Raw genomic sequence first — 25,897 nt, forward strand, 5'->3', positions numbered from 1 at the left:
CCACCTTATATTTTCCTGACAAAGATTTTAATTTAATTCATTGTTGATCAAATGGTTAATTTAATATTTAAGCTTTCTTTAGAAGTATATGTGTACTTTTAAGTGCATATTGTTGAATTTTACTTCCACAACAGAATCTTAGACTTTGGTTTTTGATATTTTTCCTTTATGCATACCTGACACTTAGTTTCAAGGGTTAAGATGTTGTTTCATAATAAGCAAATTTTATCTATTTGAAGGATTTTTTTTATGTTTTCTCTTGTCACTCCTGTGCCTTCTCATTTTCATTTTTCTGTTGTTAGCCTGTCTTTTTTCTATATATTTAAAATCTCATTATTTTTCTCTCTTCATATATTCTTCTTATCTTTGCCACCAGCATTATAAAAGGATTTTAGCTTCATTCTCTGATATTCGAAGTTATGAATAAAGGAGCACATGTGTATAAAGCAGATTCGTTCATCCGTAGGATAGCATTTCCAGGAAAATTTCATTTTGCTTTTTTCTGCCCCTTCTTCCCTTTTTCTTGAAAATATTATGTGGAATATGAAACCCAGTACTTTTATTAGCCTCATTTAGTTATACATACATAGGCATATATGCTGACTTTTTCCATAATTGCCTTTGTAGTTCTGTAATGTCAAAAGTTATCCAAACTCCATTTACCTATTTTAAACACTCCTCATGTAATGCCGTATCTCCCGAATAATAAACACATTAGTATCTAGATCTCTCCAAAGCTGGAAGAACAAAACAAACAAAACATACCCACGGTATTCCAGGCAAACGAACCGACAAAATGCAAGTCAGACACATCCTGAGAAAACGGCAAGACGCGGGTTACGCCTAAGAGGACCCAGGCTGAAGAGCAAGACAGGCTACGGCGAACATAAAACCAAACTAGCTTGCGGACTTGCTCTCCTCTGCAAAAGCAAATACCAGATCACAACAGTGATACGTTTGAAAGAAAAAAAAAAAAAATGCTGTGGTTTGGGCATTTAATTCCAAGTCCCCCTTGTCATGACTCAGGGAACAGAGACACATTGTACTGTCCGTGCCTGCTGTCCCTCCCCAGTGACAGTCAGACTTGCTCCAACCTTCCATCCTCTTCTTGGAGGACACGCTGCTCCACAGTGACCTCCACTGCCGGGGGAGGAGGGGCAGTGCAGCCCAGAGAGATCGGTTCAGCGGGAAAGGTCCTGATGACCTGACTGGACACAGCAGAAAGGACACCAGGTGACCTTAAGTCTGGAAGCTGGGATTGTCATTCAGGAATTCAATGGAGGATTCACTGTGTGGATACATTGTGGGGGGGGGAGGATCTGGGGGGAAAGGGAAGGAAGAAAAATGGAAAAGAAGAAATCTGATGATTATAAAAGGGAAACGAGAGAAGCAGTGGGGGTGCTGGGTGCACTCTGGAGGGCCCCGGGCCAGCCCCAGGTGGCAGGTGCCAGCCCACAGGTGGACTCAGACTCCCTGCCCGGCCGGACTACACCTGCTTCCCAGACCAGGCAGCGGGGGTGGACGGACGCTCACTGCTATGTGCCAGGGAAAATGCAGAGAGCAGCAGCTAGACGCTGTCCAAGGAATTTGACTGTCACTTAATATCATTTGAATCCATTAATTTAAAAAATGAGGGCCATGTATTATATGTCTCCTTCATTTCCTTGTTCTAGTAATTCATTCCAAATTCATTAAAAAATGTGTCTCCTCCAGTTGGGGAAGAAGAGGATGGCTCTTCCCCACGTGCTGTCCGAAAAGCAATGTTCTGGGTATTTTCTTCTCTGATGGTGCCTCCTCCAGACTCACACTGTTCCTGCTTTTCCTTAGATTTACTAGGAAGGGCTTCCCCATTCCTACACAATGACAGCACCGAGCGACGTTTTCTGTCTCTGCCCTGCTGTTGTCAGGACCCGGTCCGTGAATGTGCTGGGACAGGACGCAGTCCAAGAAAGGGACATGATTAACAAGAAACTCCTTCTAATAAGAGTGTTTTTGAACTTTTTTTCCATACGGTTAAAGAACATGCTCCCTCCTCTCTTCTTGAGGGGAGCTCTGGGAAGTGGACTTCTGGGGCTCATCTCCATCCCCTCTGCCACTGCCACTCGGTGTCCCCAGGAAGGGGTCACTCATTCAGCTGGGGAGTTTGAAAGAAGAAGCCGGGCCTGATGACCTCTCCTAGCCCCCTTCCCTCTCGGGAGCTTGTGCCCCTCGTTTGGTGGGTCCCTGTGGTAGTGCCTAGATGGAGGCCTTCAAAACGGGGTGGGGGGGTGGCTGGAAAGCCTGAGGTTTGGGGGAGGAGCACACTGAAAGTCCAGGAACCTTGAGGATATCATCAAGGGCAGCAAAAGTACATGTGGAGAACGCTTGGGGTGGGCTTTGGGGTTTTGTTGTAGTATTGGAGGCCTCACAGGCTATGCAACTGTTTGGTTTGGCCAAACATTTCCTTCAGGGGGAGCAGGTCCCAGAGGGCACGACCAGACCCACAAGCAGCAACTCAGCGTCTTTATCAACGATTTCTCTTCCAACAGCTCGCTCTCCCCGCTTGCTTCCCTGATGCTCCCTGAAGCCTGTGGCCTCCGTCAGGTCAAGACAACTGTGGAGAGGCCAGCTGAGTACTTACTGCTCCTCGTGAATTCATTTTTCTACCTGTTTACAGATGCGGCGTATTTAGTGGTGACTGAGGACAATCAGGGCGACATAAGGAGTGTTTCATTAAGTTCAAACATTCAATGCAAAAAGCCTTCTTAATTTCGAGTTAATGCATTTACCGTATTTTTCTTACCTTAGGGAAATGAAGCCTGGTCACTGGAGGCTGGTTTTCTTTGCGAGTTTTCCTTTGGGAATTTTACGAGGCTGTAAAACCTGGAACTCTGCTCCACATTCACTGCTGTCTGTCTTGGCAGCATGTTGCGTACTTATAATATCTTGATTATTCTTAAATTGTTCTCATTTGTGCAATCATCTACTTTGCAACTTCTGCAGATCCTATCTCTTAGATAAACTTAGTGTTGTTCATTTGTCCACAAAGCCATCGTCACATGCTGTCCAAGCCACTGTCATTTCTCACCTGTTTTCAGATCAGCTGTCCACCTTGGTTGTCCATCTCTAGCTTGACCGTGTAGAATCCCTTCCCTACTCTGATTCTTCGACCCCCCCCCCCAAGGAAACCCTGGCCATCCCGTGCCATGATGTTCCTGGTCCATTCATGAAGATCAGATGAGCGTCCCACAGGAGGCAGAGGGAAAGAAGGAGCTGGCCTTGCATAAGGTGTGTATGAGCGGAGATCCCTCAAATCTGTTAACAAAACCTAAGGCAGAAATGGGAGAAACACTGGCAGCTGTGGCCACAGAGAATGACAATTTTTATGTTCCAGAGAGATACAGAGACCACAAGAGAGCAGACGGTTGCTTGGCAAAGGCATGTTGGAGAGGCGAGTGGGACCTGACCCAGAAGAGGCAGGTGTGACCCCAGGAACCAGATCACACCCACCATGATGGCTGCTTAAAGAGGACGCACAGGGTCCACTGAGGCAGGCTGCAGGCAGCCATCAGTGCGGACAGCTCCTGCCTGCGATCGAGGGCAGTCAAGCCTCCTGAGTTAGAAGGATGGGGCGGAAGGGGGTTTCTGAAACAAAAGGCTCGGGAGGGAGGGTTGGGAAGAGAGGAAATAGGTTACTTAGTCTGAAATCCTCTTCCCTGAAACGTTCTTGCAGCCATTTTGATTTGGGGGCAACTTTATGTTTTTGCGGGGTTTCAACATGACCTCCTTCAGGAGGCAGAATTAAGTTTCTTGAAACTGTTGTTACTTCCTGTTTGGAAAAGGACTTGCCTTCCGTGAAACAAGAATGTGGAATCCTGCAGCAGAGGAGACAGAACGGAAGGGAAACACACGGAGAGTAAGTACTCACTCATCAAGTACTCACCACTCTTGATTTCTGACTCTTGACTTCAGGTCATGTCATGCTCTCAGGATCATGAGTTCGAGCCCGGCATTGGGCTCACACACTGGGCATGGAGCCGACCTCAGATTCTCTCTCCCTCTGCTCTTTTCTGTCTGTAAAATAAAAAACAAAAGAGAAAAAAAAAATCTATGTATAATAATGACTATACACCTATCATAAATAATAATTATAACACTAAATCATTATATTTTATATAATAATCTAAACTAACAGTTGAGCTAAATTTCTAGGTGTTTAATGATAAAGGGAAAGGGGCTTATTAATGCCACGCTTTGCCGGTAGGAATCGAACCTTCTCTGTTGCATTGCTTCCCAGTTTCCCGTTGGCTTCTTGCTAAGAGTCAAGTCTCAAAGTCAGGGAGGAGACCAGCTTCTGGAGCGTAGCCAGTAGCAGACTCAGCCTCCGAATGTGACACTGAGGCCCTGGGGCTTCTGATGGACCCTTGGGCTCACAGACCAAAGCTGTGATAGCCTCTCAGCCTTAGCAAGCGGCTCGGGTCCAGCCCGGACTCCCGTGGGCCTCCAGAGGAAACACAGGGCCTGCACCCCACCTGTGGCCCACTCTGGAAAAATGGTTATTCCGGCAGCTCCTGATTTCCTAAATTGCACTAAGTCAGACTTCAGGGTCAGCTCTAAATGTCAGATTGTCCACAAGACACAGGCCCTGCCCTCATCTTTCACTTCGGGAATTTAAGTCTTCTGACATCAAACACGGCCTTTTCTTGTTTCTGAATATGCTATTGTCTCACACTGTGGAGATACTCTTTCCACTTGTAAGCCTATAAAGCCTCTTTTAAAAAAGGACTGTGGGGCCAGACCCCACTGACCCCACCGCAAGTCAAGTCAGAGAGCAGAGATCTCACCCCACCCCCACTTCTGATACCGATTTCGAATCTGGTTGTTACCTGTCAAATGGCTGTGGCTTGGAAGGGCCCACTCCGCAGGTTCAATTGATTTGCTAGAGTGGCTCACAGAACTTAGAGAAACATTTTACTCCCCAGGTCACTGGTTTATTATAATAGAATGTAAGTCAGAAAGAGCCAGGTGGAAGAGAGGCATTGGGCAAGGTCTCGGGGAAGGGCACGGGGCGTCTGTCCAGTCTCCGAAGCTCTCTGTTCCTGCTTCTCTACCTGTTCACCCTGGGAAGCTCTCTGAACCCTGTTCCTTGGAGGTTTTCATGGACCTTCATTATATAGTCAGAATTGATGAAATCACTGGCCATGCGTGATGGAACTAAGCCCCAGATAGAGTCTCCCCTTCCGGGAGAGAAAGGGGGTCAGGAAGGGACTGAAAGCTCCAGCCTTCTCCACGCGAGGCCGGCACTCCAGGCCTCCAGCCCCTGCAGCCCATGCCAAGTCACCTTGTTAGGATAACAAAAAGCCCCTTTGGGGGTCTCTTTTCTTAGGAAATTCCAAGGATTTTAGGAGCTCCATGGCAGAAATGGAAAGACCAACTATATGGACTTTATTGGAAATCACAACTCCCACCCCCTCCACCTGGTTTCAAGGCCTTTCTCATCCCCGGGCCAGCAGGCTCCCTCTGCTCCGCTCCCCGCCTGGCCCCAGGCCGGAGTTTGCTCGACATCCCTGGTCTGGGATGAGCACGGAATTCAGTGAACGGCTAAAAGAACTGGAAAACCCTCGTCACTGTAGGGGATACAGTTTCTTTCAATGGAAAGAGACTCATTGGGTATTACTCAAAAAGAAAAAAAAAAATCCTAAAACTAAATCTTTTTACACCAGCCATTCTTCTTTCATTCCATCTGTTTAAACACATAAAAAAGAACCCCTGGGTGTCTTCATGTGATCTTAGCTAGACTTGGAAAACCTGATGCCCATGTAAGTTACATTCAACATAATTAGCAATAGTTCGAGATCTGTATTTCTCAAGCACGTGAGGCCCTGGACAGAAGGAAGAGCAGCCTCCTGCCTAACCCAAGCCAGACCCCGAGGCCTGCCCAGCCACACCAGCCTCTGGTTCCCCTTGGGGGAGCTCCTTGTCTGGAGCTGCAGGAAGGGGAGGTGACAGGTGTTTTGAAGACCACCCCCGATGCAGCCCTTTTCATAAAACTGTTTTCATTTTAAGGAGTGTTTTCAAATAAATGAATATGAGAGAAAGAGAGAGAGCCTGCGAGCCTGTCGCTGCTCAGCCTGGGGGCTCATCTCTCCAAGCCCCAGATATCTGGCACTTCCAGACTGCCAGTGGTCAGAAGCCCCCACAGGCTCAAAGCTGGCTGGGCAACGGAAACCAGAGACGCCAGTCACTCTTTCCCCCTCCACTTTCCGCTCCAAATGTGCAAAACCCCGCAAATCTGGAATAAAGTGAATGGGAGGGACACTGGAACCACAGAAAGAGGAGCCCAGCCCTCCAGGGCCTGCAGGAGGTATGCGTTCAGGGAGGAAAGGGGCAATCAGTGGAGCACAGTGACCACAGGCGACGCAGGTGGGGAGAACACGCACCGGCACAGGTGTGCACGCCCACACAGGTAAACACACACAGGTGGGTACTGGGGCGCATCCGCACTCACATTCAAACACACACACACATGCGTTCACACACACCATCACAGGACACTGTGCTTACTGCCAGATCAGGGCTTAAGCCCCTGGGGCTCCCTGGGCCCTTGCAGCCCTGACCCCCAGCGGGGCTCACAGGGATCCCCACCCCCAAGGCCTCCTAATGGATTGGCTACACTCGGATTCTCAGCAGCGGGGGCACACAGGCTCTTCAGGGCGGATGGCCCGGGGCCAGGAGCGCCTGGACATCCCAGGACTGACCAGGAGACAGACATGGCTTCTTCGACCCCCCTGCCCTCCCATCACCTCCGGAGCCCAGAGCTACACCGCTTGTGCATACCCAGAAGACACACCAGGCTCTGGGCGCCGCCGCTGTCCCGCACTTGATCTCCCACTGGAGCGGGAGGGGCAGGCCAGTGGGGCCCAGGCGCCGGCCAGCCCGCTCAGCCGCGGCAGGTGTCTGGCCCTGGGGGTGCGGGCCGGGCAGTCCCTGCGCGGGGCTGCGCGACTGCAGGTTCGCGGGCACCTGCGGGGTGGCTTCTGCCGCTCACATTCCGAGCCTCGGGGCCACCGCCCAGCCGCAGGGATCCTCCCCAGCCGCCCTCCCGTCGGTTTCACCCCGCCGCCCGCTTTCCTCGGCCTCTGCCCTCCCCCCCTCTCTCCCCTCCCCCCCCTCCCCTCCTGCCCTCCTCCTCCGGCTCCCCGCCCCCCGCCCCGCCGACTCCTCCTGCTCCCTCGTCTCCTCCCCTCGTCGCCGATCCTCGCCGCCTCCCCTGCGCTCCCTCCTCGCCCGCCGCTCTCCCACGCTGCGGGCTGGTGCTCCGCCGCCGCCCCCGCCGCCGCGGCCGCCCCTCCGCCCCCCGCGCCGCCCCGAGCCGCCGTGATAACCCCGCGCGGGCGGCGGAGGCGCCGCGGGAAGCTGCTGCGCGCCGGCCGGCCCGGGTCCTCGGTGCCCACTTGCAGCCGCCGGGCCGGGGCCATCCCGCGGGCCCCGCCACCTGGAGCGCCCCGGGATGGAGCGGCGCGTTCTCCTCGCCGGGACGCCGCGCGGGCGCGGGGCGTGGGGCGCGAGGGGCGGCGCGGCCCTGCGGGTGCCCGGCTGCGCGGCGCTGTGCGTGCTGCTGCTGGCGCAGGTGGCCGTGCAGGTGAGTCCCCGACGGCGCGGGCGGGGTGCCCGCGGCTCCCCGGCGGCAGTCCGGTCTCACCGAGGTGTGGCCGCTGTTTTCCAGCAGGCACCTGCGTGCTCCGTGGGACCCGCGCTGACCTCGCCGGGGAGCCCGAGCGTCTGGCGTCCTCCAGGCTCCGCGGCGCGGCCGGACTGGATGGAAAAAGACGGTAAGTCTGCGGGGAAGAGGGGCTCCAAGTCCTCCGCAGGTAGCGCCGGCTTCCCAGGTGCAGCGGGTGACCCTACCTCCGGGTGACCCTACCTCCGGGTTGACCCTACCTCCGGAACTGGCCCCGGACGCTGCCTCGCTTTCCCGCCTTCCAGCGAGCGCCGGGGCGTCGACCGATTCCCACCAGGCTGGTCGGTGCTCCCTGTGAATCTCCGACGCGCACCGGCGTTATTGCCGCGAGCGGTAGGCGGAAAAGCAAGGAATACACACTCAGTAAGAACATTTAAAAAGCAAGGACTACTTCCAGAGGTTTTACTATTTCATGCATTCTGGAAATTAGAAAGCTCATACTCCTCCTCTCCCCACCCCTCCGCCCCCTCCTGATCCTCCTCAGGCTTTTTAAGACTATTTATTTACTTGACACAAAGAGAGAGAGAGAGATCACAGGTGGGCAGAGAGACAGGTAGAGAGAGAGGAGGAAGCAGGCTCCCCGCGGAGCAGAGAACCCCATGTGGGGCTTGATCCCAGGACCCTGAGATCGTGACCCCAGCCGAAGGCAGAAGCTCAGCCCACTAAGCCACCCAGATGCCCCCTCCTCAGGCTTTTTAAATTGAAGCCTGTCTGATACCCTGACTACAGAGCAGGAGTCGGGAGCAAGCCGTTTTTGCTCAGTACTGACGGTGTTAGCATGAAAGTGGGTATTCTTGGGGAGTTGGGACATCATTGAAATATAGTGCATGGGGGCGCCTGGGTGGCTCAGTGGGTTAAAGCCTCTGCCTTCCGTCCTGGGATGGAGCCCCGCATCGGGCTCTTTGCTCGGTGGCGAGCCTGCTTCCTCCTCTCTCCCTCTCTGCCTGCCTTTCTGCCTACTTGTGATCTCTGTCAAATAAATAAATAAAATCTTAAAAAAAAAAATATAGTGCATGGGACGGGTCATTAGCGTTTGGAGACATGCTGGGCAATGCCCATACCTTCCGCTGTGATTTGTCACACAAGTCTGATCGGTTTGCAATGTGTGATTTTACTCGTGCTGTTGGCAAGTGGCGATTGCCATTTTCACTTGTCCTGGGGATGGTTGTCTCTGCCCTCAGCCGCCTTGGATGAAAGGGAAGGCAGGTGTGGGATGTCAGCTGCTGAGCTCTATCGTTACAATTGTTTCATATTAGCCCTTGGCAACATTTCCAACAAGTGTTAGTATTTTAGAGGAAGAACAAGATTTGAGGATCCTAATGTATTTTCAGAAAGTCTAAAAAAATGCATAACAAACTTTTTAATATAGTTGTCGTATAAAGACAGGAATCTGACACATGCATTAGCTGTTTGAATAAAGTCCTGCTGAAGGAGGGCACGGAGGTCTGTAAGCACTGCGGGAGGCGGGGATCACGGAACAGAAGACCTTACGGACCAGCAGAGGGCGCTGGGTGTCAGTAATAGGAAACCCTTAGAGGTCACTTTCTGCTCTGTAATTGCTGGAGAAAGTTAATTATCAGTCTATGTAAAGGTCATCTTCTTGGGCTTGGCCTTGTCTTCTTTCATGTTTCTCTCAAGGTGCATTCCACAATATAATTATCCATATTGGATTTTTCCCTCCACACGCACTTCTGAAAGAAGACATTTTTTTGTAAAAATTCTAGTTTTCTAAAATCATGGAAATTCCTGAAAGTCTCAGGAGATTTCTCAGAGGACTGTGTCGCATTTTATAAAAAATACTTTTTCTTTAAGGTAGAAGCAATATAGACAGAGAACCTTTTCCAGAAGGAGAAGGCAGAGCCTTCCTGCCCAAGTGAGCTTCCCCTGCTCCTCGCCAGGACAGACTCCTGTGAGGTAGACTCCAGCCTGGCTGGCGTGGGGCTCGGATCACCTGGCATCTAGGCTGGTGTCACACGCCGAGTGTTGCCAGGACAACCACATACCTCACTTGGTCAGAAACTGGAGGGGAAGGTGTGAGCCATCATCAGAGCAGTCCTAGCTTAGTGGACACACTAAGCCCCCTACCCACCTTCTGTGTGTTGGAGGTCTTTATTTTTTTTAAGATTTTATTTTTTTAGTGTTCTAAGATGCATTGTCTATGGACCACACCCAGTGTGCCATGCAGTCCGTGCCCTCCTTAATACCCACCAAAGGCTCACCCAACCCCCCATCCCTGCCCCTCCAAAACGCTCAGTTTGTTTCTCAGAGTCCAGTCTCTCATGGTTTGTCTCCCCCTCCAATTTCCCCCAATTCACTTTTCCTTTCCTTCTCCTAATGTCCTCCATGGTACTCCTTATGTTCCACTAGTAAGTGAAACCATATGATAATTGACTCTCTCTGCTTGACTTATTTCACTCAGCATAATCTCCTCCAGTCCCATCCATGTTGCTACAAAAATTGGGTATTCGTCCTTTCTGATGGAGGCAATTGGAGGTCTTTAATGATAAATGGCCAAGTGGAGAAAGTGGGTTTCACTAAAGGGCTTTCATTGATCTTACCGGGAGAAAAGAGTCAGCTCAGTAGGTTCCTTGTCTCCCTGTAGAACAGTAGAGCCCAGGTGCACTTTATGTGACTGCTGGATATCTAGGCATCTTTTATACAAATGGATTTTGGAATCACTCTTTTTGGCCAGAAGGTTATTTCATGCATAATTCGGGCTGTGATTGCCAGTTTTCCTGTGTCTGAAGCAGTTCAGCAGCGGGAAAGAGAATGCTCTCTGTTCCTTTTTTTTTTTTTTTTTCTTTTCTTTTCTGCCCTCTATGCTTGATGCCACAACAGAAAACTAAACTATTTTCAGACATTAAGTACGCCCGTTTCATTTTGGCTGATTCAGAATTGTTTTTCCTTAGTGGGAGATTTTAATGCTTTTCTTCCAGATTTGCCTTTAAAAATAAATATAGTGGCTCTTGTTGAGAGCCAAGAGATATCACATATTTGTTAGCGTTTGATTCTAGACTAAGTTACGCTTCCAAGGCAAGGTTTAGAAGTTCTCTAGAAAGGGGTTTCGTCGTACAAGGTTTAGAAGTTCTCTAGAAAGGGGTTTCGTCGTACATAATAGAACTTTTGTTTCTGTGTGTGCATTGGAAAATTGTATTGATTTGCTCTCAGACATTCGGGGAATGTGAGACAGGGTTGTGTCTTTCAGATGCACCTGTGGGGTGCTTGTCAGTCTTTAACGACGACGGGCTTTTGGAGCCCGGATTGAGGACTTTTCTGGTTCTCATGGGGTAAACACTCACAAGGTGGCTGCTTCCAAGCTATGGATGTGATGTCACTGAGTGCTGGGGCAGGAGGCAAGGTGCAGATCTGCTCTCTGCAGCTGCTGTGAACCTGCCCTGCGTGCTCAGGCGATCTGTACCTCATGCATTCACTGTGAAACCAGGGTATTTTTGGACTTGAGGTTGTGGTCCGAAAACCTCTTGAAATCGAGGAGCTTGGGCCACCAGCTGGAGCAGCCATATGTAAAGTTTTCCTCCTGAACCAAGGGTGTAAAGGACATAGGTCTTGCCTAAAGGATTCTCAGACAGGAGTGCCTGGGAGGCTCAGTCCCTTAAGCGTCCAACTCTTGACTTCAGCTCAGCTCACGATCTCAGGGTTCTGGGGATTGGGCCCTGCACCTGAGGCCATGCTGGGCGGGGAGCTGGCTTGACACTCACCCTCGTCCTCCTCCCTCCCTCCCTCGGCCCCTCCCCCAGCTCTTTCTTTGGAGCATGCTCCCTCTAGTTCTCTCTCTTCAAAATAGGTAAATAAAACCTTTAAAAAAAAGGTTAAAAAAATAAAGGATTCTCAATGATTAGGACTCACACTATTTTTTTTTTCTTGAAATCATGAGCCAATTTTTGTGGGGATTATAATATGATATTATACGCTCAAAAATTAATGTTTTCAGTCTATTACAGTTAGGTATTGATTTATTTCCAGATAGCAACAGGACTATGACGAAATGTGATGCTTATTTTGTTCATCCGTTGAGTTCTTCAGTGGTGAGCTTTTTCACATTCACTTACACATACCCAAGAATACACATTTGATAGAAAGGACTGTTGTGGGACTAAATCCAGACCCCCTCACCTCGGCGGTATGACCATTTTGTCCCTGGAGTCTGTCCCGTGCACTGAAGACTGTAGCAGCCTCTCTGGATGGGGTCCGTAGATCCCAGGAACACCACTGTCCCCCTCCCACTCCGTGGCAGAGGGAGATGTCTCCAGACATCTGTCTCCTGGGGTGTGGGAGGGGAAACACTCTGGTTGAGAATCAGTAGACTAAATTGAAAAAACGGGTCTTCTTCAATCACAGGTTCACTTCCTCATTCTTCGGAACCAATTGTCATTGGTCATGAAGTGTGGCTTCGCTATTTGTGGCGCCGGTGGCCCGGGGCCAGCCTCTACCAGTCCTCCAGAGCGGATTGTTACTTTCCTTTAAGTTTGGCAGAGCTGGTCACTGAAAAATGAGATGTATAAAGTTACAGGGAAATAAGTCCTTTTAAAAACAAAATTAAAACATGCAAATCTCATCCCTCACATTTTTTGGCTCTTATCTGCTGCGTGTGTCCAGGTGTGCTACTGGGCAGCTCTTCCACACTCCGTGTTGAGTGACATCACGTTGGTGCCGGAGATCAGCCACGGTGGGGAATAGGCAAATGCGGTAACGCAGGCCGTTTATTTTTTTCCCCTGAGATAACAGGTCGTCTAGCGTTTATCAATAGGACCCTGTATATGTTTATGTAAAAGAGCCTTATCAGTCACTATTTTGAGAGTAGATACTCTATGTCCCCTCCAGATAAAGGAAGCATGTTATATGTTCTCCAAAACAAGGTCCTAAGAATATGGCTTATATCATCTGGAAACAATTTGGATTTTTAAGTGGTAATCATCTTTTTATGTTTTAATTTGCTGATTAGCCAGTGTTTGGAAGACTCCACAGCCCCTGTTGGAATGGACACGGACTTGGAGTGAGGGGGAGAGGGTTCCCCTTAAAGCCCTGGGCGGCATGGTGACTGGGCAGCAAGGCCACGTGCACCAGCCTCCCGCCTCGGTCCAGCCTCCCGCCTCGGTCCAGCCTCCCGCCTCGGTCCAGGAAGCTGGGGATGCAGAAGGCAGTGGGGGATCCCAAGGTGGAAAGGCAGGCGTGCGTCCCCTGTCTCTCAGCGTGGCCCGGGACAGGCTGCAATCCCAGGCTTACCCCAGACGAGCAAACCCCTGACTTGCCTCCCCCTTTCTCCTGCTGCTGCGCACAGTTTAAGCAGGTTTGTTTCATTTTCCTGGTTTCCCAAGTAAAACAGGAAAGAGGCCCAATGCATTTTGTCCTCTGGGACACAAATGCCCTGCTTCGCTGTAGATTTTGATGGTTGGCTGTCACGTGGTCTGTCCCAATGTGCTGTCCGTGGTACCTGCTGATCCCTGCATGGCAGGACCGGGCCCCTGGGGTCGGAAATCGAAGCTCTTGCCCAGAGGACACAGCCTCCCTGGAATTGCTGAGGCTGGAGCTGAGCCTTTGGTTATCCTGCCACGGGATCAGTTTTGCCTCTGGGCCTGGACACGCACCCGCCATCGGCTTCGGCATGGGGGAGCTCCCGACAGGACCTCACCACCAGAGGCCTGCTCTGCCTCTCCCAACCCACCACGGTCATTTCTGACTGGCGCTGGCTGCCTGCTTTGTTCCAACGTGAACTTTCCCTGTCCCTGACGGCACAAGGACCTATGGACAGACACTGCACTGAAACAGATTGGTTGTAGAGAAAACCTCACTTCTCCTGAAAAAAATAATTTCCCAAATACTGCTTATTTCTGACCAAATGTCATCTCTGTGTTTTACCTTATGACTCCCAGAAGAATGAACAAGTCGCCCTGAGGCAGGACAGGGCCCCTGTTATGAGCCTATCACAGGCTCCTGACGGCACATTTTGTAATGAAAGGAGCTATAAAGCGTCCTTCTGTGCTTTCCACAGAGAGGGAGACAACTTGGATGTATGCCAAAGCCACACTGGGACATCATCAGCTCCTGATGCCCTGCAAGCCTGTGGGTGCCCTGCAATCAGACAGCCCCTTATTGACATCAGAAAAAAAAAATATGTATTTGAATGTGTTTTTGACTAGCATACTATGAATCGGAGTGGGCAGGAGACCATGGTGCACATTGAGGAAGACCTTGAGTGGTGAACTCCAATGACGTGCCAGAAACTCGGGCCAGGAAGAGGTTGGGCGGTGGTTTCAGTGGGAGCAGACTGTGAAGGAAACATTAGCATCTGGAATATATCTGCATACGGTTTGTAGGATTCTTTGATTTAACAGTTAACTATTAAAATATTAAACATCAAGGAATGTCCATCATAATTGTCTTTTTTTTTTTTTGAAGATTTTATTTATTTATTTGACAGAGAGAGATCACAAGTAGGCAGAGAGGCAGGCAGAGAGAGAGAGAGGAGGAAGCAGGCTCCCCGCTGAGCAGAGAGCCCGATGCGGGACTCGATCCCAGGACCCTGAGATCATGACCTGAGCCGAAGGCAGCGGCTTAACCCACTGAGCCACCCAGGCGCCCCATAGTTGTCTTTTTAACTGCTTTCGGAGAAATGGTTGGTATTTTGAAGCTAAAATTTCTTGTCAGCACAATGAAGATTTTTGTAAAAAAACAAAAGAATGACTAAAAGAATATCTAGAGCCATGAATGATTACATGTTATCATGAGTACAAAGTAAAATTTATGAGATATAATCCTAGAGGTCTGTTTTCAGTTTTCTTTGGCCTATGATCCAGTTTTCTTTTGGAGTGCCTAGATATTGCCGGATTGGAAATAACACATTCTGGGGGCAGTGGAGACTTCCCTAAAGGCCACTTGGAAGATTTTCACTCCTGACTCTGGTTGTTTGCATCTTACAGTGTGGATCTGAGGTCAGCTTGATGCTTAAATTTCCTACCATCTTTTCTTACCAGGCGGAAGTGTCATTACATCCTGTGACTCCCTGAGTCTTTCCAGAACCCCACACGTACTCAGCCTTACTCTCTTTGTCTTTCAGAATATGACCTGGTGTCTCCCTATGAGGTTGACCACAATGGAGACTATGTGTCCCATGAAATCACGCGCTCTCGGAGGAGGAGGAGGGGGCTGGCCCCGCTCATGGTGGAGTCTCTCCACCTTCGGCTGAAGGGCTTCAGGCACGACTTCCACGTGGAGCTGAAAGCTTCCAGCAACCTCATGGCTCCCGGATTTATGGTGCAGACCCTGGGGAAGGGAGGCACTAAGTCCGTGCGCACCTTCCCGCCCGAGGATTTCTGTTTCTACCAAGGCTCCTTACGATCCCACAAAAACTCCTCGGTGGCTCTCTCAACGTGCAGAGGTTTGGTGAGTGCAGCTTGGGTGCCCGTGGTGTGTGAAAGGGGAGGGGGTGCAGTTTCCCTTCAGGGATTGTAGCTGGTTCTGTTATCATGGCAGGACAGATCTCTTCGGTCTGTAAAAGCAGGAGGAAATCGCCAAGTAATGCTGTCTGAAATAGGTCTGTCTGCCTCTGTTGGCGCATTTGGCGGCAGTGCCCGCGCCCAGACTTACGTTGTTGTTTTTACAAGAACCTGGGAAGAGCCCCAGCGTGAAGATTGCTCTTCGAACGCACGGCCAGGTCTGATGTCACGAACTCCCCAGGGGACGGTTCCCCCATAGCTTACTGGCCCATTGCTAGTGCTGCAGAGATGTCTTCGTTCCAAATAGAACAACAGTGCAAAACTGACTGGCCAGCTGGATTGTTTGATCAGGTGCTTGGAAGCACTTTGGAAGGGTGTGTTGAGGATCACATACTTAGAGATCATGGTGTTTGCCCAAATGCGGTGATGAATCCAGAGCCAGGCAGTCCAAATCTCGTGGGACCAATGATTCCTTGGTACTTCCCCGTTTTCTTAGTATCTAATGTAGACACTGAACATCACTTGAAAGCTTCCAGTGATCCCATTTGTTGGGGCCCTATAGTGAGGAGCATCTGGCCCCATTGAGAAGATGCCTGCCTTCCTCAGGCTACCCCAAGCCAAAATCTTAATGCCTTGTCTTTTAGTTTTCTTAAAATATTTCCATATTTTTAGGGAAGAAAACCTTAGTGGATACTTAGAGTCTTGAGTACATAAATCGGTCATACACGGATGAATGAGACATGATTTAGTTAGCTGAGCAAATGTGTGTGGCCAAAATCCTTTAAGGTCTTGACCATAGTAAAGTTCTGGAAAATAAATTTTTGAATATTTATTACATTTCTAGAAGATGCCTTCAGTCTATCTTAAGTGTCTTTCTCTCTTTGGAAAGAGGGAATTCAGACTCTGCATCTCAGAAGGATTTTGTGCACAGGTGTGTGGACTTTGGATGCTGAAGGGGCATTCCTAACCAGACCCTTCAAATACTATGTATATGCAAATGCTAAATCTCGTTACAATTTTTCAAAAAGATATTAACACCTGCTTTTCAAGGGAATTGGAAGTGGGTTGATTCCACGTCTACTCTAATTTGTAAAGGGCTTTTGATTGGAGAATGGTTACAACAGGGTTTTGCCAATGACACGGTGGCGGTTATTTAGCATAAATTTTAGGACTGAAGACAATGTGGCTGATTTCTTCCATGTTCTCCCAAGAAAAACAGATCTTCCTTAATGAAAGGGCTAGAACTCTTCATATAAGCACTAAAGGAAGGGGATCTCTTCCTCGGCTTCCTTTCATGAAGGCTCACACTGGAAATGGAAGCCATCTGTGCTGTAGGGAGGTGTGCCATGCCTGCAGAGCTCGTAGACTTGGATCTGTTTGTGAGATTGGGCGAGGTGCTTCCCGTGAACCCAGCAGGGGTCCCGGCTTACTGAAGCCGGGGGTCTCTGTGAGCCAAGGTCTCCCTCCCCATGGCTGAGCCCTGCCCTGGACTCTGTCCCAGGAGCAGCAGCTCGAGATTTCTGGTTCTCTTTGATCTCCATGGGAGTTAATGGTGCAAGTCATACGTGACAACTACACGTGAGATAAAGAAGTGAAAAGGAACAGAAAAAAAAAACAAAACTTCTCGGATAATGAACCCTGGAATTTAATATTCTGGTCACTGGACTAGAAATCTGTATGCTTTCCCCATTCATCTGCCAAAGGCAGTTCATCCACTTTCACTGATGCTTTGTCTGTGGATGATCACAACAGAAATGATTGCAGCCACACTTATGACTGTGGGGTTCAGGGGCATTTGCTATGTGATAGGACAAATCAGAGGCATTTTAAAGGAGAAAAAGGGAGAATGAGAAGTCCCCTTTCTTTAGCCCGATAATAAAAATACAGAATGGGAGCATCCCTCGAGTAGCTGTCAGGTCCTTTGTTTCTGTCTTGGTTGATGGCTCCCCAGTTGCTCATCTATCAAATCTCTTAAGGTATGAAGAGAAATGACATGTTTTTACATTAGAGGATGGCTCCGTTTCTGTTCTTACTGTTCTTGGGGTTTTTTGGTGTTTTTGTGTTTTTTTTTTTTTCCTTTGGGGTTTTGTTTATTTATTTTTTTGGTTCTAATTAAGTCCCAGGTTCATCTCAATTAAGCTTTTTTCTTCTCCTCCTCCTCCTCCTTCCCCTCCCCCTCCTTCGCCCTTCCCCTCCCCCTCCTTCGCCCTTCCCCTCCCCTTCCCTCATCTTCCTCCTCCTCCTCCTCCTCCTCCTCTCCCTCTCAGAGTTTCTGGTTGACCCAGCTATTTGCTGGAAGTCAGGTGCCCGTAGAATTCTCTTTGGTTTGACCTGTTGTCTCTCACACACCTTTGTAGATCCTAGCAGAGAAAGCATTTGGAATACAAGATCCTTGGGAAGGGAGAAAAATAAAAATCTATATCCTAGTCTCCTGGTTTTATCTGCAGTACGGAAGTCGTAAGCTAAAGTGTATCGCTTGACTGAGGGTTTCACACCTTCAGGTAGAGAGCACGGTTGACTGTTGTGAGACAATGTGATTTCTGATGGGCAGGTAGGTACTAATTTTTACAAACATTTTCTGATGCACAGTTTTCTCCCGTGGTTCTCAGCTTTTGCATTGGGAAGCACTTTGCTGTAGTTCTTTAAAAACAAATATGAGGAACACCATCAAAGTTAAGAGCTGATGGCTTTATTTATAGTAAACAAATATTCTTGAAAACTAAAATGAGTGCTTCCCTAAGGGTCTTGCGAATAATGAATGTGCTTCAGACCTGTGTTGTCTGATGAGAGAGGCAGGGAATGGGCAGTGCCACTACAGGGATGAAATAGGACACATCTGGATACCATGAGGGGCAGAGAGAGCTGGCGCCCTGCCTTGCTGGGAGGGGGCAGCATCTCTGTAAGGTTCTGGCGTAGTTTTGTCCAGCTGAACCCTCACGGTAGAATCGAGGTGTAACGCCTGGCGGAGGAGGCATAGACTGTCCCAGGAAAGCCTGTTAACATCTGTCAAGGTCATGGACTTCTCCACTGTACCATCCGTAAACCCTAGAAAGGCCTGTAACGTCATCCTGATAATTGCCACCAAGTACCTTGGCTCAAAGTATTTCGTATTTCACTAAATAAGATTATTTAAAAAAAAAAAAAAAAAAAAAAAAAAAGGCAGTGAGTGTAATTCTTAAGTCTTTACCTAATTGATGTCACAGGTCTGTTGTGATCACCAGGCACAGGCACGTGAAGTGTGACACACGGCATGTGCCTTTCCAGAATGACTGCGTTAGTGACAGTGCAGGAAGCAGCGATGCCCAGGACAGTAGCAGAAGGTGCGACCTTAATTCACTGAGGACTTTGTGCCACGTGTTTGGCAAACAGCCTCACATTTGTTATGTCACTTAGCCTAATGACATGCCAACAAATAGGTTCTATTTTTTTAAAAGACAGCATTTTTGATATGTAATTCATACATCATAGAGAATCCCCCCCGCCCTTTGGCAATGTGTAGTTCAGTGGTTTGTAGTCTATTTGTACAGAATTCTAGAAGCCTCACCACACCTAATCCGAGACTCTGCATCACCCCAGAAAGAAACCCCTGACAGTCCCCATCCCCCCAACCCCCATCACTCCTAGACCCTAGTCATCTCACTTTCTGTCTCTATAGATTTGCCCAATATGGTAATTTCTCATAAAGGGAAGCGTACAACATGTGGTCTTTTGTGACTGGCTTCTTTCAGTCACAGTATAACGTGTTCATGCTTCATCCACATTGTAACACGTATCAAAACTTTATTATTTTGGGGCACCTGGGTGGCTCAGTCGGTTAAGCCTCTGCCTTCTGCTTGAGTCATGGTCCCAGGGTCCTGGGATCGAGTCCCGCATCGGGCTCTCTGCTCAGCAGGGAGCCTGCTTCCTCCTCTCTCTCTGCCTGTTTCTCTGCCTACTTGTGATCTCTCTGTGTGTCAAATAATAAATGAATAAATCTTTTAAAAAATTCATTATTTTTAATGTTTAATAACAACCTGCTATACATATATAACACATTTTTTTTTTATTTATCTTTGCGGCAGTTGACAGATACTATTGTCTGTGTTCTTTCTGTTTGTTGCGACCCGTGCTGCTACTTGTGCACAGGTTCTCTTGGAGACACGCGTTTCCTTGCTCCCGTGTTTATACCCAGGAGTGTCATTGCTGGGTCCTCTGGAAATCCTGTGTTTAACATTCAGAGGAATTTCTAGCCCGTTCCACATTAGCTTTCCATTCTGTATCCGCCCAGCAATGTATGCGGACTCCGACTTCTCGTCCTGGCCAGCTCTTGTCCCCTCTTTTTCCCCCGAGCCGTCCCGGTGAGCGAAGCCGCAGCTCACGGTGGCTTGGCGCGGCCGGCTGCAGATCCCTGGGTGGCAGCGGGGCGCTGCTCCCTCCCGCTATGGTTTCCTTGCCGGTGTCTCCTTGCAGCACTTTGACGACGCGCTCCGACTGCGTCTTCACTCGGCTGTTCCTCAGGAGAAGTCGGCGGTTTATCTCCCGGCAGTTCTGCCGCGCATGGGAGCTAGGTGTTTTTGTTTTTCTTTTACGATTGTTCCAAGATTTTATTTTTTGTCTTTGTCTTTCTACATTTTACCGTGGTGTGGACGCGTGTGGGTGTCTGTGCTCCTCCTGCGGTAACCCCGTGATTCACACATTAGTGCACCTAATGCGGCGCTCAGTTCCCTTCATTTGTTTCTCCGTCTGGGAGCTTCGGTGATTTATCTTCAGATCCACTGTTCGCTGCTGGCCGCTTGAACCCGTGATGCTTCTGTATTAACACCGTTCGGGAAGTTGTACTTTTTGACTCCAGAATTCCCATTTGGTTATTTATTTTTTTATAATTTCGCTTATTCTGTAACCCTTTAGGTGCAGTTCCCTTGGTTCTGTGACACGTTTATAATAGTTGCTTTGACATATTTGTCTGCTAAGCCCCACATCAGTGTCCTCTCAAAAGCAGTTACGGTGCCTGTCTGTTTTCATGTGGAAGGGTCACACTTTTCTGTTTCTGTGCATGTTTCATAATTTTCTGCTAAAAAACACATTATATTTTATATAATAAAATAAATATAACTTATATGTTATATTATATAAATAATATGATTTATATAAATAGAAATAAAATGTGTTTTCTGCTAGAGAACATGTTCCAGGAACTCTGGAGATACTAGCCACACTCTGCTCCTCCAGGGCTTGCCTCTCCCTGTCGGTGGAGCTCTGGATGAAGGTGTGGGTGCCTGGTCTTCTCTGCCCCGCTTCCCGGCCTGCAGCCTGTATGTCACAGGAGAGCTGGTGCGGGGCTGTTCGGGCTTCATTATTCTCAGCCTGCTGGGCCTGGACTACAGCTTCCATTCTAAGGGTAGGGCCTGCCTGTAGGAGACAGACTGGTTCTCATGGCCATGACGGCTCATACAGTGCTTCTACAATATGGACCTAAGGAGAGGAGAGATGCTGGTGGCTTGTTCCTGCTTATATGAAAACGTAGTTCTAGAATGGACGTTTGCAGAGCAGGGAGCCTTTGTCTTCTTGGTGGCACAGGCCTGGCATAGAGCTCCCTCACACCCTGGGGGCAGGGGAAGTGTGTGACTAGACTGTGGCTCAGATGTCACCAAATGCCACCATTCTTTCTGAGATTAAATTAAATTCAGTAGCTGATTCTCCACTCTTGATGCCTTTAAGAAAATTTACAGAGACTTTAAATGGCTCTGCTGTGTGGTGTGTGTGTGTGTGTGTGTGTGTGTGTGTGTGTGTGAAAGAGAGAGAGAGAGAGATTTTCAGGAATTAAATGATCATTTCACTAGAGAGCAGATGACCTCACCCCTCACACTTCCATCCAGGAAGTCAGTCTCTTCTGGATGCTGTTGTTAACACATTTTACAGATAATTGCCCAAGACCACTTTATTTTCCTCATTTTACAGATGACTCTTTGAAGAGTGGGATTTAGAGCCTTGGTAGCCTGAGTCGAGAACCAGCACTGCAAACCACAGAATTCTTGGGCTTTCCAGCATCACCAGGGTATTGCTGCCATACAGGGAACTGCAAAGTCATTTACATGAATTTTCATGACATCACCTTTGAATGTTCCCATAAGGGGTCATGATTTTCTCCTTCAGTTTCCATCTCAGGGCTACCTTCCTCAGCATGTGGTCCTCTCAGAGCTTAGGATCTCCCTTTATACTGTAGCAGGGGCTTCTCTTAAATATATGTGGGTTCATTCCATAATCATTTATTCACAGGTTTGTGAGCTCTTCTAAAAACCTTGTTTCCCTTGTCTTTGTATCCCCAAGTTCTTGTTAACATAAACTGATTTATTTTTTTGCTTGCAATGAACCCTTACATTTCAAATTAACAAAAACATATTATATTTTCTCAACCTCTGTTTTGAGGTACAAATAACTATACAATTAATTTTAGAATTCATTTCATCTGATTTCTTTCCATGGCTAATTCCAAACACCTTGAATTTTCTGTTGAAGCTCATACTTTACTCAGAATTTTTTTAAAGAGGTATTTATGGATTTGTGAGCGAGAGAAAGAGTAGGGGACAGGGGCAGCGAGGGAGAGAGGCAGAAGCAGACTCCCTGTTGGGCAGAGAGCCTAATGCGGGACTCGATTCCAGGACCTAGAAATCATGATCTGAGCTGAAAGCAGATGCTTGCTTCACCGACTGAGCCACCCAGGTGCCCCTGGGTGAGAGATGGTTTCCTCAATACGGTTTCTGAGGAACTATTTTTAAAAACTCCTATTAGTCAGTACCGTTAATGAGTCTCCTTTAGATAAGTATGCTGTTGCATATGAGAGGATTAGATTTTCTTAAAGGATTTTAAGAAGTTCGGGGCTTGGATTATCATTTAGCTCCGCCCTCCATAGAGTATCAAGTCTGTCAGTTACGCGTGGCACAAAACCTGTGTGAGATTTTGCTCTTCCTCCTTACAGCATCATGTCTGCTAAAGCGTGATGCATAGGCTACATGTCACTTCTCCTAAAATCTAATTATTCTCTTGTTTTCAACGATGTTGGAAAACTTGTAAATGCCACAGTTCTCGCGTGTGTTTAAGAATTCCCTCCCTTGGTTGGGGACTTACTCAGGGCCCTGGTTTGAACTGTCCTAGGTTTGATTCCCAACCTCAGACTCCAGGGAGTCTCTGGAAACTCCAGTCATTGAGAGCTTTTCTACAGCACCCAATAAATCCTCGGAAGCTGTCTGAAATATTGCCAGACTTTTAACTGACTTTGAAGAATGCCCTGGAACCAGGGAAATAAAGCAGGAGCAGAAGGGGGAAACCAACACAGGAGTGGTTAGAAGAGATAACAGGAATTTTTAAGAGCAGCGTCCTAATCCGGGAAACCTGGTGATGGCATAACCAGGTTGGAGATATGTCGGTCTTGGGAGGTATGTAACACAATTATAGAAAAACTAAGTTTTTTAGAGGAAGTAGGGCTAGAGTTGGTAGTTATTAGGAAATTGAAACGTGAGTGTGGGGAACCAAAAGAAAGCTCTGGATAATTATATATGTTTTTGCTAGTTCCTTAATAAGTATAGTAAGAGGTGCCTGAGTGGCTCAGTTGGTTAAGCATCCGATTTCAGCTCAGGTCATGATCTCAGGATCCTGAGATCGAGCCCCATGTTGGGCTCTGCACCTAGTGAGGTGTCTGATCAAGGCAACATTTAGAAAATCTTTCACACTCGAGGTGACCACAGATTTTTTTCCCTCTTAGCGTGCCATTCATTGTAAGCTAAAATGAGATGATTAAAGGATTTTAATGATAAAATCCATAGTTTTGTTCCACTTCCCTTTTTTCCAGATGACGACCCTGGGCTTCAGGGGTGTGCAACTGACATGACCAGTATTTCAAAGCCAGGTGGATTTTTCTTTTTTTTAAGATTTTTTTGAACCCTTTACCTTGACTTCATGCCAAACACAGATAATGATCCTAATATGGAAAAAGGAGCCAAATGGAATTACTTCAAACAGTGAAACTTCTAGAATAAAACATAGAAGATATTTGTGACCCTCCCCCCCCCCCCCCCCCAGATAGGCAACATTTTCTTAAATAAGACTTGATTGATTTATTTGACAGAGAGAGTGTGCAAGCACCAGCAGGGGGAGCAACAGAGGGAGAAGGAGAAGCGGACTCCGTAGGAGCAGGGAGCCTGCTGCAGGGCTCAGTCCCAGAACTCTGGGATCGTGACCTGAGCCGCAGGCAGATGCTTCACTAACTGAGCCCCCCAGGCACCCCAAAGCCAGGCGGATTGAGAGGTGTAGGACCCATGTGCTCAGATTCTCCGTCTGGTGACGTCTTCTCTAAACACACTGGATGCCATTACTTGTTCACATACTGAGGAACCAGTTGAAGGAGTGTGAATGTTGGAATTTGTGCCAGAGATTTTATGGATATAGTAACTGTGTCTTTGGTCTGCGATCTGGGCCAGGTAGCAGTGAGGAGAGGACAGATGACAGCCTTCCCTTGTGGCTGGAGTTCAGTATCCAGATGTCCCTGATCAGGAGGTGGGGGCTTCCCCGTCACCCCAAGAGCAGCCCTGATACAGACACTCATGGTCAGTAGAATATTTGCTGAAAGGATCAGCAGAAGGTAGTCATGTCCACAACCACCGGAGCAGGATGATCTGCCCGAACCAGCCAGATGGTTCTCTCTGGAGAAGAAGGAACGTGATCCCTGGGGTCATTTCCTCTGGGGGATGCTCCACGTCTGGCATTTTCTGGAGAACAAGAATATCCAAAGTCTGCTTTTGCGGGGAATGACTCTTCAGGAGCAAGCCCAGCCCTGTCTGGAGAGTAAAAGAGGAGGCCAGATGAAATCACGCTCTTTAAAGTAAGATCCTGCTGCCTGAGGCTCACCCAGAGCTGGAGGGTCTTTTGCTCCTTAAATGTCATTTTCCCTGACCCACACCTCGAAAACTGCCCGCCCTCCCCTCCCATATCCTGCCTATCCTCTCCCCTGCTGTGTTTTTCCTCGTCGTTACTGTTATCCGTATCATTGTCCGGTTAGCACACAGACACTACACAACTTGAAAAGAAAGAATTAAGGCGATGCATAAAGCAGATATTAATTGAAAAATTACAACGAGAACAGGAGAGCTTTGCAAGATAACAAAGGTAAGAAGCAGCTACTGCTCCTGGGGCTGAGGAAACTGAGCAAAGAAGTTATGGTTATTACCGTTCCTCAGCGAGGCCCAAACTCCTGAGCAGGAGCGGGCCGCTGGTGCTGGGCTCTTGGGGGGTGTGCTCGGCCTTCAAGTAAGCTGGGAACTGGAGCTGCTACTGCCTGGTGAGCGGGCTGACAGGCTCAGGAAGCACTGCGAGGTCCCCATGGGGCCGGCAGGAGGTCCAGACGGGGCTGGCAGGAAGTCCCCGGGGGGGGGGGGGGGGGGGGGGGGGGGGGGGGGGGGGGGCAGGCAGGGAGTCCACGGGGGGGGGGTCAGGCAGGAAGTCAGATAGGAGGTCCACGGGGCACAGGTAGAAATCCCGTGGGGGACAGAGAGGAGGTCCACCACAGGGCAGGGAGGAAGTCCATGGGGGAGCAGACAGGAGGAAGTCCATGGGGGGGAAGCAGGAAGTCCATGGGGGCAGGCAGGAGGTCCAGGGGAGACAGACAGGAAGTCCATAGTGGGGCAGACAGGAGTTCCACCACGGGACAGACAGGGGGTCCATAGGGAGCAGGCAGGAAGTCCATCCTCCTGTTCTTCCAGGATGTATCAGTTTTACTGGTTTGGATTCCTCTGTCCAATGACCGTGATCATCCTTTGTCCCTTTTTTTTTAAGATTTTATTTATTTATTTGACAGACAGAGATCACAAGTAGGCAGAGAGGCAGGCAGAGAGAGAGGAGGAAGCAGGCTCCCCGCTGAGCAGAGAGCCCGATGCGGGACTCGACCTGAGCGGAAAGCAGAGGCTCAACCCACTGAGCCACCCAGGTGCTCCAAAAAGTTACCAGTTTTAAAACAAAAATTAAATTAAACTAGGACAAAAGTAAAAAAGGTTCCATATGCTGTTACTCACCAGATTTACAGTGATGCTGAAATGGTTGGCTGCCTTTAGATTAAGAGTGGTACTAAAATGACAGAGAACTTCAGTAGGCAATGATGTGATATCAACCACCCCAATTTTCTGTCATTGAATAATCGTATCTTCAACCCTTAAGACATTAGAAATTTGGAGCAAAACAAAACATGTAAAATGAAATGTAGTTTAAGCCATTGGTGATTTATTTTAGCATGTAAAATCTGGGAAAAATATTTGCCTTGAAGACCTTATGGTCATTTCATTCCATCACATGTTACATTTCCATTCGAGTATGTTATACATTGCATCTTTTTTTCCCTAGGAGAAAAAATAGGTGCCTCTTTCTTTCTCTCTCTCTTTCTTTCTTTCTTTCTTTTCTCTTCCTTTTCTTTCTTCTTCTTCTTTGTTTTTGTTTCCCTGTGATAAGCCACATCTCAGATCACGGTTGCTGGAAATTCTTTGAGGACCTCCCGCACCCAGCAGTGCTCTTGGCCCATGGAAGGACTTGGATGGATGGGCAGAAGGATGGTGGATGGTTGGATGAATGAAAATGATGGATGGACGGACGGATGATGGATGAAGGACTGATGGATAGAGGGAGGATGCTGGGTGATGGATGGCAGATGAACAGGTGGATGGAGAAATGGACGGATGTTTGGACGGATGGGTGGACAGACGGATGA

The 25,897-nt window shown here is 48.5% G+C and overlaps 1 protein-coding gene and 2 long non-coding RNA genes across 11 annotated transcripts in view; 2 read left to right on the forward strand and 1 right to left on the reverse strand.

Annotated features, from left to right (window-relative positions):
- LOC132028193 (uncharacterized) overlaps positions 1 to 5,795 on the forward strand; it is a 47,947-nt gene extending 42,152 nt beyond the window's left edge. Inside the window, exons 2-4 of the long non-coding RNA XR_009407362.1 lie at positions 3,164 to 3,267; positions 3,822 to 3,895; positions 5,366 to 5,795. This is a non-coding gene — a long non-coding RNA (uncharacterized LOC132028193). The remainder of the gene's footprint in view (positions 1 to 3,163; positions 3,268 to 3,821; positions 3,896 to 5,365) is intronic.
- LOC132028192 (uncharacterized) lies at positions 15 to 8,216 on the reverse strand. 3 transcript variants are annotated; one of them, XR_009407360.1, is made up of 3 exons: positions 7,921 to 8,216; positions 3,923 to 4,053; positions 15 to 1,208 (listed from the first exon to the last, which is right to left on the reverse strand). It is a non-coding gene; the product is annotated as an uncharacterized LOC132028192 (long non-coding RNA). The 3 variants fall into 3 exon arrangements; XR_009407359.1 differs by lacking the exon at positions 15 to 1,208 and adding an exon at positions 3,225 to 3,307 and having other exon boundaries at positions 7,921 to 8,212; XR_009407361.1 differs by lacking the exons at positions 15 to 1,208; positions 7,921 to 8,216 and adding exons at positions 3,225 to 3,307; positions 6,817 to 7,115.
- Positions 7,367 to 25,897, forward strand: part of ADAMTS16 (ADAM metallopeptidase with thrombospondin type 1 motif 16) — a 148,379-nt gene continuing 129,848 nt past the window's right edge. For 2 of the 7 annotated variants that reach the window (XM_059416848.1, XM_059416846.1), the window contains exons 1-3: positions 7,367 to 7,621; positions 7,706 to 7,811; positions 14,793 to 15,118. In XM_059416848.1, coding sequence (XP_059272831.1) covers positions 7,490 to 7,621; positions 7,706 to 7,811; positions 14,793 to 15,118 — 564 coding nt within the window. In that variant the 5' untranslated portion in view covers positions 7,367 to 7,489. The remainder of the gene's footprint in view (positions 7,622 to 7,705; positions 7,812 to 14,792; positions 15,119 to 25,897) is intronic. The other 5 variants (XM_059416842.1, XM_059416847.1, XM_059416843.1 and 2 more) reach the window with 4 other exon arrangements.

This window comes from Mustela nigripes, chromosome 12 (assembly GCF_022355385.1).
Source record: "Mustela nigripes isolate SB6536 chromosome 12, MUSNIG.SB6536, whole genome shotgun sequence".
Classification (NCBI taxonomy): Eukaryota; Metazoa; Chordata; class Mammalia; order Carnivora; family Mustelidae; genus Mustela; species Mustela nigripes.